Below are 16,608 nucleotides of genomic sequence, written 5' to 3'. Positions count from 1 at the left end.
CAGGACCTCTGAATTCTCAACTATGAAATCAGTTACAGTAAGACCTTATATTCAGCTAAACAGATTGAGAGAAAAATTAGTATATAGTGGTCTTACGAAGGACTGCATCATTGTTTGCAATATGAGTTTAATCCCATGTGACAGTCACATCATGATTCTTGTAATTTTGTACCTTAATTATTAGAACTGTCAAAGTAAACATTGTGAAAAATCCTTTTTCACAACCATATTTCTTATATTTTTCAATATTGAAAATCAAAAATTTCAATGGATTTTTCATTTGTGTTTGAAATGTATTTAACTGTAGTGCACCTGAGCACTATACACAATAATTTCATTATTATTTAAATGATTCTTACACGAAATTCTGCTCAATTATTTAAATTTAAATATGACAGGCCATTTTGTATCACAAAGCCAGATGCTAATCTGGTTGGCATCAAAAGGGGTTAAATACCTATTTATTCATTATGTCAATAATACATTAAAATATCAAGGTTTAATCATTGTCATTATGTTGCTAGGCTAATAATTCCTGATTTTTTTTTTCTTTTTTCCCCCCTCATAAAAAAAAAAGTGTAATTTCATTGCTTTTTAAAGTTTTCTAGTTCAGGTGTAAGCTGAACTGTTAGTCTAATACAGAATAACTTTCATTATTTGTTCTGGCTCACTAGACTGAGTTCAGGATTCACTATGATCAACTTGAACTTGCATTCTTCTGGAGTTAAGATAATAAAATACTAGTTCTGGATTGTGGATTAGCAGAATTTTAAAAACATCCCAGTTGTAACTATCCTTTTTTTCTTCTTCAAACATAGGATATGATTCGAGGGGGATTTAGGCCATCCCACTAGTTTGTTTTGTAATAGGCCAGTATGCTCTCACTTGTTTGTTTTCAAAGTTGTGGAATTGTAGAGCAAACATATTTAATCTTTACTGACCATTGTCCACTAAGTGAACATCTTTCACTCCCATCTAGATATTTTGATGTTCCATGGCGAATAGTTTTCATTTCCTTTCCCAGTTTTTTTAAGCATAGTAATATCTGTAGTTTTTTTGTTTTTTTTCTCACTAATCTGCATCAACAAAATTGTATGAGGAGTTTCTGAAATTTGCGGAGTGAAGAAACTTCACAGAAGCATTTATAACTGCATATCTGCAGGATGAGGAAGAAACTAATGGCCTTAATGTGAGCTTCAAATGATAAATAGTGAGATATAACAAGTGATTTTAGTTGTAAACCTGAATCTCAAGTTTTTTTCACTTATTTCATTTCATCTTACTTTTAGTATCCTAGTAAGGTTATGATTAAAACTGTAATAACATGGAAAAGACCTATAAAACATTAGGAGGAGCACACGTCTGTAGAAATTGCGCTAATGCCTGAGTGAGATGTCGTCTCCAACCTATAACAACTTTCCCAATCCTTGCCAGCATGGAAAAATATATATATATATATATATATATATATATATATATATAAAATACATTCTCTGATATTAATGTTGGCATTGTAGATCTAGAAAAGTAAATGCTTATAAATAGAAAATAAGTTCCTGCCACCAACTGAGAAGCATAGTTAACTAAATACCATTGGTGTATGAATTCTGTTAAAAATTTTGAGGAATGGCTTGACAGGTAATTGTTTTGTCAAGTACAGAAGACTGATTAGAATCTTTTAAACATGATGTTCCATAATGATTGCAGTCCATTGGCTGAAACCATTAGCTTTTATTCATAAGAAGGCATCTGTTTTTGGCTAAGATAATATTCAAAATTGTTTAATTAAACCCTTTTATTACCATAATTTTGCTGACACATACTTTCTTTGTTTCAATTATGAAAATAATGAAGAATTTAGTAAAATATCTTTGTCATTATGAATTAACATGAAATCTTGATGGGAGGTTTTAAAAGAGATCTCTTTAAAATAGGAAGCTTGTATGATTGTCAGGTGCAGTCTTAGGTGGGTTGGTATCAAATGGGTTAAAACCTCTAGAAATGTTAAAATGATTGTGTGTGTGTTGTATGTATATATTAAATGACTGATCGTAATACAGACTCTATCAGTATGGTTTTCCAGTTATTTTATTTGAAACCTCATAATTATATACTCACACTTGGCATGGAACATTCCAAAGGACTACATGTGAATTGAGTCTCCAATTGCTATCCAGATCTTCACATTCATAACTAAGAAACTACTTATGCTTGCTAAAAATGAAAGATTTAGTATTATGGAAAGGAGAAACCTTGCTTGTCCATTTTATGTTGTATTTTAACACAGCCACTCCCCAATCAATATATGTAGTTTATGAAGACTTAATGATAATTCTTGATATCAATTGATTTTTTTTTTTAACATGATACTAAGCTATCATCAGACTTCAGTAGTCTACTTACCATCAACTAAAATGCAGTGACAGCCAACATTCTATCCTAGGTGTGGTCACCAACCATTCTAGGAGAGCTGTAACTTGAAGAAAGAACTTGGTTAGTTTTTGGCCCATCCAATCCATGTCAACATGGAAAGCAGTAGTAGGATGATGATGATTTCATTATTTTAATAATCATAAGTAATTCCATTTCTTACCATTTTGCATATATAAATCCAATTAAAAGATTGCTTCCTAAGTTGTCAGTACAACACTAGATAAAGCATCAGAAGTAACAATTAAATACATATGAAGTCTTCATCATCATCATCATCGTTTAATGTCTGCTTTCCATGCTGGCATGGGTTGGACGGTGCAACTGGGGTCTGGGAAGCCAGAAGGCTGCACCAGGCCCAGTCTGATCTGGCAATGTTTCTACGGCTGGATGCCCTTCCTAACAGCAACCACTCCATGAGTGTAGTGGGTGCTTTTTACGTGCCACCGGCACAGATGCCAGACGAGGCTGGCAAACGGTCACGATTGGATGGTGCTTTTTACGTGCCACCGGCACGGAGGCCAGGCGAGGCTGGCAATGAGAAATTTACCATAATTTATATCAAATATTTAAAATAACAATTACCTGGTTTAACTGTTATAGATTTTGAACTCTTGACTAAAGGGTCACAAGTTTCAGACCTTACATTATTCCACTGGTTTCAATCAACCTAGCTGAGAATAAATGATTCCACATCTTCCACTGTTCAGCTATTAGTATTGGGAGGATCAACCTGCTTATCTGTTATAGTAATGAATATGTTTCTCTTTAAAGAACCATCTGTTCTGTTTTAGTTTGGGGATGGGCAATAGTGCAGCCAGCCATCACTTGTGATTAAGGTTTGGTAACCTACCATACCTTTGCTAATTGCCTTAGGTGCATATGTAGTCATGAGCAGAAAATGGAAATCCTTTTATCCCTGACCACCATCTCTCTTGAGCTTGTGGAACATCATGTGATGGCTGGATGGAGAGAGGGCTGGACATAGTGTTGTCCTGTCTTGGAAATATGCTTACATTTGGAGATGTTAATTTGTGAGGGGTGTGAAGGCCTTATTCTTCACTTGAGAAGGACGAAAAAGGCAAGGCTTATAATGTTAAAGTCTACACACCTCTTAACAAATAAACTAAGACTCTTCTATTAAGAGATTAGTTTTATTATTTATCCTCAGCTCTTACTATGTTAAATTCATGTATACACAGTTAATGCAATATGAACACAACATAACACTAGTTATTCTTTCGTTGTTCTTTCAGGCAGAAAAATTAACCTACTGTTGACTCTGCAGGGCTTCAACACTAGGTGTCTATTAAAACTGTCATATATGTAATACTTACATATATTATATAAAGTAGATGTATTGTTTTGGAAGTTGAAATAGAGAAGTCAATAGATTGTCTTTTCCTTTTCTGTTTTAAACTACTTCCTAATAACTTAAGATGTATAAAAAAGATTAATCCTATTGATACTTTAATGTCAGAATGACCTAGTTGGCTCATAGAATTCATTAAAACCAGTTTTTGTTCAACACTGATTGTCACTTTTTCGTAGTTTTTCCTGATTTAGTAGATGGGTTGGAGTGTATTTAATTAACTTATTTTTTCATTTGATCCCTGCTTTCAGCATTTCCTTAACCCTTTTGCTACCATTTTTCTTTCTGCTGAAAAAGACTATTTCATTTTGATGGAAAATTTTTAGTGTACTTTAAAGCAGAAAGTTTGTATCATAGAAACAGAAATGATTTTGGGCATATTGGTATCAAAAGGATTAAAATTATCTCTATATAATAATAGCTGATGTGTTTGGTTTGTTGATTCATTTCTCCAGACTATATAGAAAGAGGAAGGGAGGGTGGAAGAAAGATTAAATGGCAGGCAGAGAGAAAATTAACATAAGAGGTCCAGGATGAATGTACATACAAGGCTTGGTGATAGGTAATGAATAAAAGAATGCTACACACACACATGCCACTTTAATTACTTTAAAAATAAAATAAAATGATCTAAAATAACCATTGAAATATATACATTGTGTGTGTGTGTGTGTGTGTATATATATATATATATATATATATATATATATATATATGCACATACATATATACACACACATACACATACATATAAGACATAGGAGTGGCTGTGTGGCAAGTAGCTTGCTTATGAACCACATGGTTCCAGGTTCAGTCCCACTGCGTGACACTTTGGGCAAGTATCTTCTACTATAGCCTCGGGCTGACCAAAGCCTTGCCAGTGGACTTGGTAGACAGAAACTGAAAAAAGCCAGTCGTATATATGTGTATATGTCTCTGTGTTTGTTCCCTCAACATCACTTGACAACCAATGCTGGTGTGTTTACGTCCCCGTAACTTTGCGCTTCGGCGAAAAGGGATTGATAGAATAAGTACTAGGCTTACAAAGAGTAAGTCCTGGGGTTGATTTGCTCGACTCAGGGTGGTGCTCCAGCATGACCTCAGTCAAATGACTGAAACAAGTAAGAGTATATATACACATATATATCTATTATATAAAATCCGTTCTGTTTGTCTGTGTGTGTGTCTTCTAGGATCTCGGGCATCCTCCATCCGTTTGTGCTCAAATTTGATGTAGATACCGATGGTATCAGGGCATATATAAGTCTTGAAAGAATTACAAAAATTAATTCCAGGTAAAGCCGTGGGAACGTGCATTTGTGCTGTTGCGATCAATACTAGGTGTACGTGAGAAAAAGTCTATCTTTATTTCTTCTTTTGCTGGTATCTCAAATTTAGGTTAAATCGGTGTTTCTCAAAGGGGAGGCTTATGTTATGGTTGGACTAGTTGTTTTGAGAAAATTTAGTTTAAATGTTTGACAACTCAGCACCGTCCATTGGAGGGCGGGGCATTTTGCTCATGTGTATGTATATATATATACATATACGGACGTTTATTTTCAGTATTCATCCATAGCATTCAAGCTTAACCCTTTAACATTCAGATTATTCTGTCAAATGTTATGCTTATTTGTTCACATTATTTTGAATTAATTGTGGATTATTTTGTAGCATCGAGATTTTCACAGTGTAATTACTTATTCGTAGAAGGACATTGTAGGCTGGTTTAAGCATAAAGCTTGTCAAATATTTTGGCTGGATATGGTCAGTTTGAAAACTAAAGGGTTAAGGAAATGAATTTTGAAATGCATAGGTATCTGCTCACGTGATTTCCGTGTGTCTGGATCCTGTATATTCTGTTTATTAGCCTGGAAAAGACTAGAAAACACACACGACCTAGTTTGAAGTGCTGCACTGATGGTCCCTTTTCAGGGTCTCTGACACTAGTGTGAAGAAGAAATTCTCAGAGACTTCATCAATGTATTTTCACTAGTGCAGAATCCACTAAAAATTAAGGGCTAGTTCAAAAAAGGAAAGAAATACCTTGAATAAAGTGAATGGGGTTAGTATACAAGTTAAATTTTCATCCTCTTAAAATTCTAGAAATTGGAGCTGAATGCAAGCTCAATGGATTTTTATAGTTATCTTAATTTAAAGATTTATAAATATGCTCCTGCTATTATCTTTTCCCATGCGAAATTTTCTCATTTTCGTGCTTTTTAATTATTTCTTAAGCCATTCTCTGCATACCTCAAAATCCATTTTCTCATGTATAAGTTGAGTGAACTTAAATGTTCTATTGTATATTTTAGGGGACTTGTAGTTTTTTTTTTTCTCTTCCCTCCTCTACTAAATAGGAGCTTCAGTGGCTAAATTGTTGTCTTGACGATAATGAATCCCACTCATTCAAATGATACCACATTAAATTGCGCTTCTGACCAAGACACATATCATTTTGATTACCAGATGCTTAAGATCATGTGATTACTGTAAAATACTTGCTCCAGCATTTATTTCATCTACCTAATCTACTCCCTTAGCAGCAATTACAGTGGCTTTACCATACATCACTTTTGTTTTGTCTAGGGATCTAAAGGCACAAAATGAAACAATGAACGATAACTTATATTCTAATGTTAAGAAATGTATACTAAAAAACTCCAACACTCTTAAATTGCATGTAGTAGGTGTTTAGTGAACTTGTTGTTTTACTATTATGATTGTTTTGAAGGGGAAAGGTCTACATATATATTCATATGTGCATAAGAAACTGATGAGTGAAAATTTTTAAAATATGACTTAGTTTTCATTGTATATTGACTAGAAAATAGTCTAATATTTTAAGAGTCCGATTCCCATGCATACAAATGCCCATTTTTTTCTATCATGGATTTATATGCCCGGATATTAGACCATATTCTATTGTCAATATACAGTGAAAACTTAGTTATATTTACAATATATATATATATATATATATATATATATATACACACACACACACATCTAAGAAATTATATGCGTTGGTGAATCTTTATTAGGATTACGCACACACCACATTAAATAAATATAAACTCTGGCGAGTAAAAAGGGTGCAGTATGTTTGCTATGATTAACTGCTTGCCTTCTATACAAAGACTCAAGTGTCTAGACTATTCTGTTCCCCAAACTGCAACATATGCATAGTAGTAAAATGTTCTTCAGGCTAGCAGCATGTGAGGAAATGTCTCTTGCTGATAAGAAATGTATGAAAATATATAAAATACTAATCTCTGATTGGCTCGTAAAAATTAATTTATTTCACCTGTGAAGTAAAGCCGGATGCTCAAGACCACATCATATTCACGTTGATACAAAATGAAATTACACTGCATAATCGCTACAAATGTACGCTGTAGTAGTTTAAATGTTGAGATTTCTGTCGTAAAATGTATATTTTCGAAGTTGAAATCTGCTCTTAAGAAAACTGACTTATCTGTCACCAGATTTAGATCATTATGAAGAATTTAGAAGAACCTGACAGTCATGCAGCCACTGGCTGAATATTTTTCATACACACACACGTGCACATATTTGCCTGCATATGCATGCACGCACAACAGCAATGAACATAGTCATGTTAACTAAGAGCATGGTCATTCAGATCGATGTTTTAACCCCATGTTGGTAATTACTGAGCAGACTTATGATCGAAAAATTCCAGCTGTGGTCACTGATGTTTTGTATATCTAGAAATACATTCTCGAATCTGTCCTTTAATTTTTTTTTTAAGATGCTAGGCTCTGAGCAAAGAGATATGCAACTGTTAATTTTAGCAGATCAAGTAGTCGCTTAGATTTGCATTGGCTCGCATGATTTTAAGTGTCTGAGTCCTGTGTACTGTTTGACAGAGCCCATCCCTATAAGCACAGTACCATAGCTAAGGAAAGGGAAAGCATTAACTACTGTATACTGTTGTATTTTATTTTGTCAGTTGATTAATATTGACATGAGGAACATTTAAAATGACAGAACAGTCACCATGCACATCTGATGCACTTTTTTTTTTTATTATTACATTCTCACTTTATTCTGTTTATAAATATAGCATTACCATCTTTAAACATTTATTGTATTCAGTTTATTAAGATGGCTGACGCCTCACATATTTGTGATTCAAAAAGAGTCCATGATTGCCTATAGGTCATAAGGTGTGCCTAGATTCACTGACGATTTTGAGGGAGTAGATATCTCACATCGGCATAAGGCCTCAAATTTGCAAGAGGTGGGTATGTAATAGCTTGAATATTATTGATCCCAGAGAAAGGTTGTCAATCTCAGCAGAATTTGAATTCATTAGTTAGTAAATTGTACTGTCGTTAGAACATAGGAAAAAATTCTTGTGCAGTATTTGTTCCAGCACTCTCACTGAGTTCAATCTTGTCAGTCAGCTTTACCTTTTAGTCTTTTTGGGATCACAAACACAAGAATACCTGTTTATGGTGGTGCATTAGCAGAGATGTTAAAGAGTTGTCGGGTGACATCTTCATGATTTTAATGTTCACATAAATCAAACAGAAAGGCAGATTTTTTTTATGGTTGAATGCTCTTCCTTTTGCACCTGCTTCCAAGTCAGGTAATATTTCTCTATAGTTAGACATATTTTTATGGAATATTGGAAATGAACACCACTTGTATGATGGTGACGCTCATTTACAACTATCATGTGATGTCAAGATAAGGAGACCAAAGTACGTATGAGCTTTATTCAGTTTTCATCTTCCAAATTCACTCACAAGGCTTTTAGTTGGCCTGAGGCTATAGTAGAAAGCACATACCCAAGGTACTATACAGTTGTGCTGAACTCAAAACTATGTGGTTAAGAAGACAAACTTAATCCATCACCCAATTTAGCACCACCTTGGGTATTTCTTAGAGGAGTTACCTCTTGTAAACATTTGAACCAGATTTCCATTTTGAAAATAAATAAGTAATAATAAACAATCAGAAGTACCATAAGATGTTTAATTCTATATTGTTTGCCCTTCTGCTGCATGTAATAATGATTTCTAATTAAGGCACTATGCCAACAATTTTGAGGGGAATGATTGATTAAATGGACTCTTATCCTTTATTTTATTGACTGTAGAAAGATGAAAGCAAAGTTGACATGAGCAGGATTTGTATTCAGTGCACAGACAACTGGAAAAATTACTGCAAGATATTTTAGGATTCTCTGATAATTCTGCCAACCTACCACCCAAGGCCAGAAATATGATGGGGTTAGTCAATTAAATCAGCCTTGCAAAAATGAAGGGCAAAGTTGACCTCAGCAGGATTTAAACTGAGCATAAAGGGCAATAACTTAATACTATAAGGATAAGAGTAAAAATATCTAATACTGGCACAGAGTTAAACATTTTGGTCAGTACTCCTGTACTTGATCAATACTCATTTTAATGTTACAAGTCAGCCCACCCATCTTGGGTGAACGGCAAGAGTCAGCCTCAGAATGTAAAGTAATGGTATTCATTTGTTCAGCATCTTTCCAAGTCTATCCACCCACTATATAATACTAAACACACACACACACACATATATATAAGACAGTAGCAAGCAACACAGACATCTGTTATCCTTGTGTTGCTGGTAGTTGCCACAAAGTATTACCATTGCAATGATAACACTGCTACATTAGTCATTCCACGACGATCTTTATGCTAGAAACAAATGACTACTTTGACATGATTTACACACACAAAGACAAGTGTATATCTATAGCTTTATGAAGTATATTGACTAAGGAGGATATAATAAATAGTTTGAAATTACATTGTATCTAATGTCAGCTAAGAAACATAATCTTGTTTTAAGCCAGGACACTTTTTTCTCTATCAAATAAAACTCTAGCTGTTATAATAATATATAGAATTTCAGTAAAATTACTTTAATTATTAGTTTGACAATGGTCATGACAAATGGGACACAGGCAAATTGACGTAGTGTTTTAGACATAGATACTAAACAAACATTCAGGTTACTTTGCCAGCCCTGGAATGTCAATGCTGTATATAAACTTAGGTACAGGTAATGTTTCCTCTAAGCTGTCCTACCACACAGTGACTCTATTGGTGCCATGTGCGTGAAAATGTTGCTGTTCATTTTAATTTGTATGTGCTTGATAAGCTACAGAAACAGTTGAATGTTTTATAGTGGCTTTGAATTTAAAATATTATAGCTCAAAGCATCAAAAGTTCTGCTTCGTGGTTGGTTAAAACTAGAAGGAACCCTGGGTATAAGGTTACAGACCATTATTTTGACTAAAGCAGAATATTATCAACACCCCACACATATCCACAGGTATCAAATTCGAAGAGATGAAAAATAATGGTTCTAAGGACACAATATTAGCAAATAGTAAAGATCCAGTTTACAAGTTGTTTGTAAAATATGTTACTGTAATCATATCACATCTCTTATAGACTCCAAATTGAAATTATCCATTTGTTGAATGCCATCTTATTGATCCATTTGGATTGTATTTCTATCTTCTTTTGATCTTATTTTCTGCTATTATTCATCGAGGTTGGGACAGTTATTAGCATGCTGGACAAAATGCTTAGTAACATTTCTTTCCAGCTTTACATTCTAAGTTCAAATTCCACTGAGGTTGACTTTGCTCCTCCTCTCTTTCAAGGTTGATAAAATATCAGTGGAGCACTGAGGTTGATGTAATTGACTACCTCCCCCAAAATTGTCTCTATAGCAGAAAGAATTATTCAAGATTGTCCAGTTTTCTATTAGTCATTTGTATTTCTTGTTTGAAGTCATCTTAGTTTCTTTGTTGTTTTTTTTTTCAACAAAACTTTTTGATTTTTATAAATAGTAATTGCATTGTTTCTGGATAGTTACAAGCTATTTTTGTCAGTTTTCTAATCTCATTGATAACCTAATTTTCTATATCTCTCTTTAGAAATAATCAAATAAGTTTGAAAAAATTAAAAGCAATGAACTTTAAAATGTGTAGAACCAAGTGTTATGAGAATACTAACAATTACTTCACAGCTTTGGCAGTGGTGAAACTTCAAAGTAACATGTCTATTTAACCATCCCATGCACTCTAACTCTCAAATTTGTATGTGTATGTGTGTATACCTATCAAAAGATATATGGAACATGTACATATGCCTTAAATTTTTCCTTGTGGGTTGCACAATACATTGACAGACCACACATAACTATAACTTTGAAAGTTTTGTTGAAGTGATTCATTCATGAACTAATTTTAACTATTTAAATCATAATAGAACAAGACACTAGTGTTTTGTTCATTGGCTGAAATTCTGCTTTCACACTAAATCTGACTATTGATGCTTCAATTTCTCATATGCTAAAACCAGGATTAGAGTATATGAGTTGCTTAACAAAGGTAAGCTGTTTGCCAATAATGAACCAGCTACATATCACTCAGAAACATTCTCAGCTACTGCTTGACCACTTTTCCCAAGACAAGAGCTTTGGACTGACAGTCAGTTTGAAAACCAAAGTGATTGTCCAGGGAAAGAATAGCTCACTATCACCACATTTATCATGACTATTACAGGCCACCCTCAGCGATCAGCTTTTTCTAAATGCCCAAAATAAGCCATATGTATCTTTATTGGTTTCAGTCAATAGTTTTAATCTCAGGTTCAGTCCTACTGCATGGCACCTTTGGTAAGTGTCTTCTGCAGCACCACCAGTCCAACTAAAGCCTTATAAGTCGCTTTGGTAGACAGAAATTCAAAGAAGCCTGTTTGTGTGTATGTTTGTCTCCTTGTCTTGACATCAAGTGATTGCTGTAAATGAATGTCATTCATTTCATATAGTCAATGAAAACAGGTAAGGGCTGGTGGCATTCAGTCATAGAAAATCTTGTTTGTATTAACCACAATACTTCATTCTGGGTATCTATATAGACTGAGTTAACTCTTGGCATAAAGGAGTATAAATCAAGTAAGCATTTTACACTTGTATACACACTCATACACAACTATACAGAAAAAAATATCTGGAATATAGATGGGAGTGAGTAGAGATATCTGCTCTATAAAAATTTGATGAAGTGGATGCTAGCAAGCCAAGAAATTTTTATGAAATTTACATCCTTAATGATGAAAGTAATCATTTGCTAAATGACTGATTCTGATTAGAAAAAATTCTTAGTCATTCTAATATCAATTGCCACTCTCTGTTCATTGACTAAAAAAAAGCTATATACACTCTAGTGGTAGTCTTTCAACAATGGTTTCTTGAAGTCTGATAAGGTTGAAACATGTCTAAAGATATCGCTATATTGCTAAGGATGAAATTTACTACTGTATTCCATATCTCTTTTATTTGTTTCAGTCATTTGACTGTGGCCATGCTGGAGCACCGACTTCAGTCGAGCAAATCAACCACGGGACTTATTCTTTGTTAGCTTAGTACTTATTCTATCGGTCTCTTTTGCCGAACTGCTAAGTTACTAAGACGTAAACACACCACCATCGGTTGTCAAGCGATGTTGGGGGGGGGGGGCAAACACAGACACACATACATATATATATCCGACGGGCTTCTTTCAGTTTCCATCTACCAAATCCACTGACAAGGCTTTGGTCAGGCCGAGGCTATTATAGAAGACACTTGCCCAAGGTTCCATGCAGTGGAAATGAACCCGGAACCATGTGGTTGGTAAGCAAACTACTTACCACACAGCCACTCCTGCGCTTATATTTAATTAAAATTTCAAAACTCTCCCCATCCCTACTTCCCTCTCTCTCATACTTAGCCTAGGCATGGCTATGTGGTCAAGAAGTATTTTGCTTTCTCACCACATAGTTTTGTGGTAATTTCCATTGTACGGCACCTTGGGCAAATGCCCTCTACTCAAGGCTCAATTGACTAAGTGTTAGAGTTATATAAATGGAATTTGGTTGGCAGAAACTATGGAAACTTGTGTGTGTAAACATGTCAGTATTTAAGTCCTGTAACTTAGTAGTTCCACAAATAGGACTGATAGAATAAGAAGCAGACTTAAAAGTACTGGAGTCAACATGATTGCCTGAACCCATGAAAGGGCTGAAACTTGTAAAATCAAACTTAGTCATTCCTTTAGACAATTGTTCTCCTCGCCTGTAGCATATTTTTAACAAAATTTCTTGAGTCTCTGTCATTGCTGTAGAAGGGATTGAACTCTTAATGTAATCTGTAGTGCTGCTGCCATTATGCATTATCTGTTTTAGCTTAGTAATTTTATAGAAAGTAGAAGAATTTCTTGCACCATAGTGAATAAAGAAGTCTAACACTTCAGTCATTTATTTGTGCATTAGATTAAAAATCAATTTCATCATCCATCATTTTGCATCTATTTTCCATCCTGGCAAGTATCAGGCAGTTCAAGGTTTTAATCAGAGGACTATACCTCGTTTGGGCTTCCTTGTTTTGGAAACAGTTTCTACAATCACTTCCCTTCTTATCATAAATTACTTTACAATGTGCACTGGGTACATTTTATCCTGCTACTAGAGGTGCTGTCATGCCCTCAGCAAGACTGAGTTATCTCAACTCTATATATCTGCTCAATTTGTCAATCATTTTCCTGAGTGTACTGGGTGAATTTTATCATGGCACTAATGAGATTCCCTTTTGATTTTTCCTTAAAAAGCCATATAAATTGCAGTGTTTTTATAATTAGAAATTTACAATTAGATGGTCTTGTAAATTCTTATGGCAAATAACTACATTTAAGATAAAAAAAAAAAAATCTTCCTTCTATATCAAGCAGCTTGATAAATTAGTTTTAATTTACATTTCATTTATATTTTTGAAACCAAAAATCTACAAGAATGGGCTGACTCTGAAGGAGTGATGCCAGAGCTGTGAAATCTTGCATGCATTAATTTCAGCTCTTATTAATAACTGCAATGTTTCTTTCCAGATAACTGACATCTGACTATTCGAAGACTTCAAAAGTAACTATTAGTGACTTGATATGATGAGTGGGTGACATTACTGGGATATGTTAGAAGTTCTCTTTTCAAGTTTGGATAAACCCTACTTCATTTTGATATATAATAGTGTATTTTATTCCTACAAACTCTAATATTTGTTGCCTGTTTAAATCAAACCAGATTACTCTTGAAAATGCAAGCCATATCTCTAGAAATGGCAGAATTTGAATCAAAGGAGAGAAAAAAGACAAAGTTGCTTTAGAAAGAGACATTTAAAATATACAGATACACACATACAACTCCAACATAAAACACTAATGATGATGATGATCATGCATATTTATATATATTCCTTTTCTCCATGTGAAAGTGTATAGCTTAGTAGTCAGAATGTTCAGCTCATGATCATATGGTCATGAGTTCAATTCCTAAACTAGGTGAAGTGAGGTACATTGTGTCCCTGAACAAGACACTTTGTTTCATATGATGCTAGTTCAGCATTCTCTCCCTCTATCTCTCACATTCTGGATGGTCCACTGGGTTGTGGGTAAAGGTCTAAGAAGGTCTTTGTCAGCTCTCAACTTTATAAGCATTTAAAACTATTAGTGTATGGTACAAGTTACCAAGTCATATTTGCTTGCATGTGACAATTGGCCATACTTTCTCCATATGATTATATAAGCTGACTGATATTTAGAAGATGGTGTATGTATTGTTCTGTAAGATGAACTTGTTTGTATTAACAGCTATAATGTGAAATAGTGTCAGTTTTGTCAGCTTGATAAACTCTTATCCAGCTACCATCCTCTGAGTGCTATAAGCCTCATCTCCACTAAATCTTATTTTATTATCCTATCCTATTGAACAGTATGGTTGAAAATAGATTCTCTCTACAATAAAAGTAAGGTTCTCTAATTTAACCCTTTTGATACCAATCTGCATGAAACCACCCCAGTTATATGATGCAAGCTTCCTAATTTAAAGTAATTTAAATTAAAATCTTCCATCAAAATTTCGTGCTAATTTATTTTCCAAATACCAGCTTAATAATGTCAGGTATCTTAATAAATACTTCATTTTCAAAATTAAAACGAAGGCAGTGCATTTCCACAATATGGTAACTAAAGGGTTAAATCTAATTACAAGCACATTTCTTCTATAGGCACAAGGCCTGAAACTTTGTGGGAGGGGATAGCCAAAATATATCACCCCAGTACTCAACTGGTACTTATTTTATCAACCCCGAAAAGATGAAAAGCAAAGCCAACCTCAGCAGCATTTGCACTCAGAACGTGAAGACAGACAAAATGCTGATGAGCATTTCACTTGGTGTGCTAACAATTCTGCCAGTTTGCCACCTTAATAATAATAATAATATAATAATAATAATAATAGGTTACATGCTGTTGTCCTGCCATTCACTAGGTGCTTTGAAATTTCATTAATTTTGAAAACCTAATAAATTTACTTCTACTGACCAAGACCATTTTTCTCCTGCTAAATCATTTACTTATTGTATTTCATTATTTTGTTCAGGATGGCTGAAACTGAAGAGTCCTGTGTACCAAAGGAGGGAGAAAAGGAAGAGGAAGAGGATGAACCAGCTTTGAATTACCAACCTCCTGCACAAAAGTCAATTAATGAGATTGTAAGTGCAGATCAGGATGATGACAGTTTAGTAAGGTATAAGCAGAAATTGCTTGGTTGTGCTGCTGGTAGTGCCAACATCATAGTCGGTAAGTAATCTGGCTTAATTATTTAGCTTTTTCTGTGTAATACAATTCACTTTGTAAATGGTTGTGTTTTATAAATGAAATTAATGAAGGGTAGAAGCAATTTCATTACTGCCCTGAGATAGAGCATCAAGTTGACGAATCTGTTGTGTTCAACTAAATTTAGTTTTGTAACTTTTACATTGGTGCGGACATGATATGTGGTTAAGAATTTTGCTTCACACCCACATGGTTTCAGGTTCAGTCCCACTGAATAGCACTTAAGTGTGCCTTTTATTGTAGTTACAGATTAATCAATATCTTGTGATTCAATTTGTTGATGCAGACTATCTATTCATTATCAAGTTTTATTGCTTGTATCCTTTTCAAAAGACAGAAACATCAGTGTATAATATCTATGTACGTGCATTATCTACATAAATATTGGTGAGTCTTCATAACCCATTTGATCATGAAAGTATCATTGATGAAAAAATTTGTATTTTTGGTATGTCAGCCCTTTCTTCTCTAAGCTATCTTCATAGGAGTTGCACTTCAAGCTAATAAATACTAATTTAAGCCAATGAGAGAGGCTACTTGTAGCCACTCAAAATAGCTAGTAAATCATCATTTAATGTCTGTTTTCTATGCTGGCATGTGCTGGACGGTTTAACTAGTCCAGCATACAAGTCACATAGTTACAACTCTGCTGGAATACCTTACATCAGATGTCATCTTCTCTGTGCGTGTTCGCCTACACTCAATAATAATGCTCATTAACATTGGCTTCAGATTTTGGCACAAGGCCAGCAAGTTTGGGGATGGGGTAAGTTAATTACATTGACTCCAATATTCAACTGGTACTCATTTTATCAACCTCTAAAAGGATGAAAGGCAAAGTCAGTCTCAGTGAATTTTGAACTGAGAACATAAAGACAAATGAAATACCACAAATCATTTTGCCCAGCATGTGCCATGCAGAGGGACGAAACCCAGAACCATGTGGTTGGGAAGCAAGCTTCTTACCACACAGCCATGCCTATACTTTTTACTTCCTTGTTACTTGGGATCTACCTTCAAGGCTGCTAGTTTTGATCCTATTTTCAGAAACTGAATTGCTTCAATATACAGCAGTATCTGT

The 16,608-nt window shown here is 34.4% G+C and overlaps 1 protein-coding gene across 3 annotated transcripts in view; it reads left to right on the top strand.

The window, feature by feature from the left end:
- The window catches only part of LOC115211966 (rho GDP-dissociation inhibitor 1), a 33,902-nt gene that overhangs the window by 5,773 nt on the left and 11,521 nt on the right, over positions 1-16,608 (top strand). For all 3 annotated transcript variants that reach the window (XM_029780735.2, XM_036502965.1, XM_036502966.1), the window contains exon 2: positions 15,292-15,491. In XM_029780735.2, coding sequence (XP_029636595.1) covers positions 15,292-15,491 — 200 coding nt within the window. The remainder of the gene's footprint in view (positions 1-15,291; positions 15,492-16,608) is intronic.

Source organism: Octopus sinensis, linkage group LG5 (genome assembly GCF_006345805.1).
Source record: "Octopus sinensis linkage group LG5, ASM634580v1, whole genome shotgun sequence".
In the NCBI taxonomy this organism is placed as follows: domain Eukaryota; kingdom Metazoa; phylum Mollusca; class Cephalopoda; order Octopoda; family Octopodidae; genus Octopus; species Octopus sinensis.
This window is presented reverse-complemented; position numbering and strand designations above follow the sequence as displayed.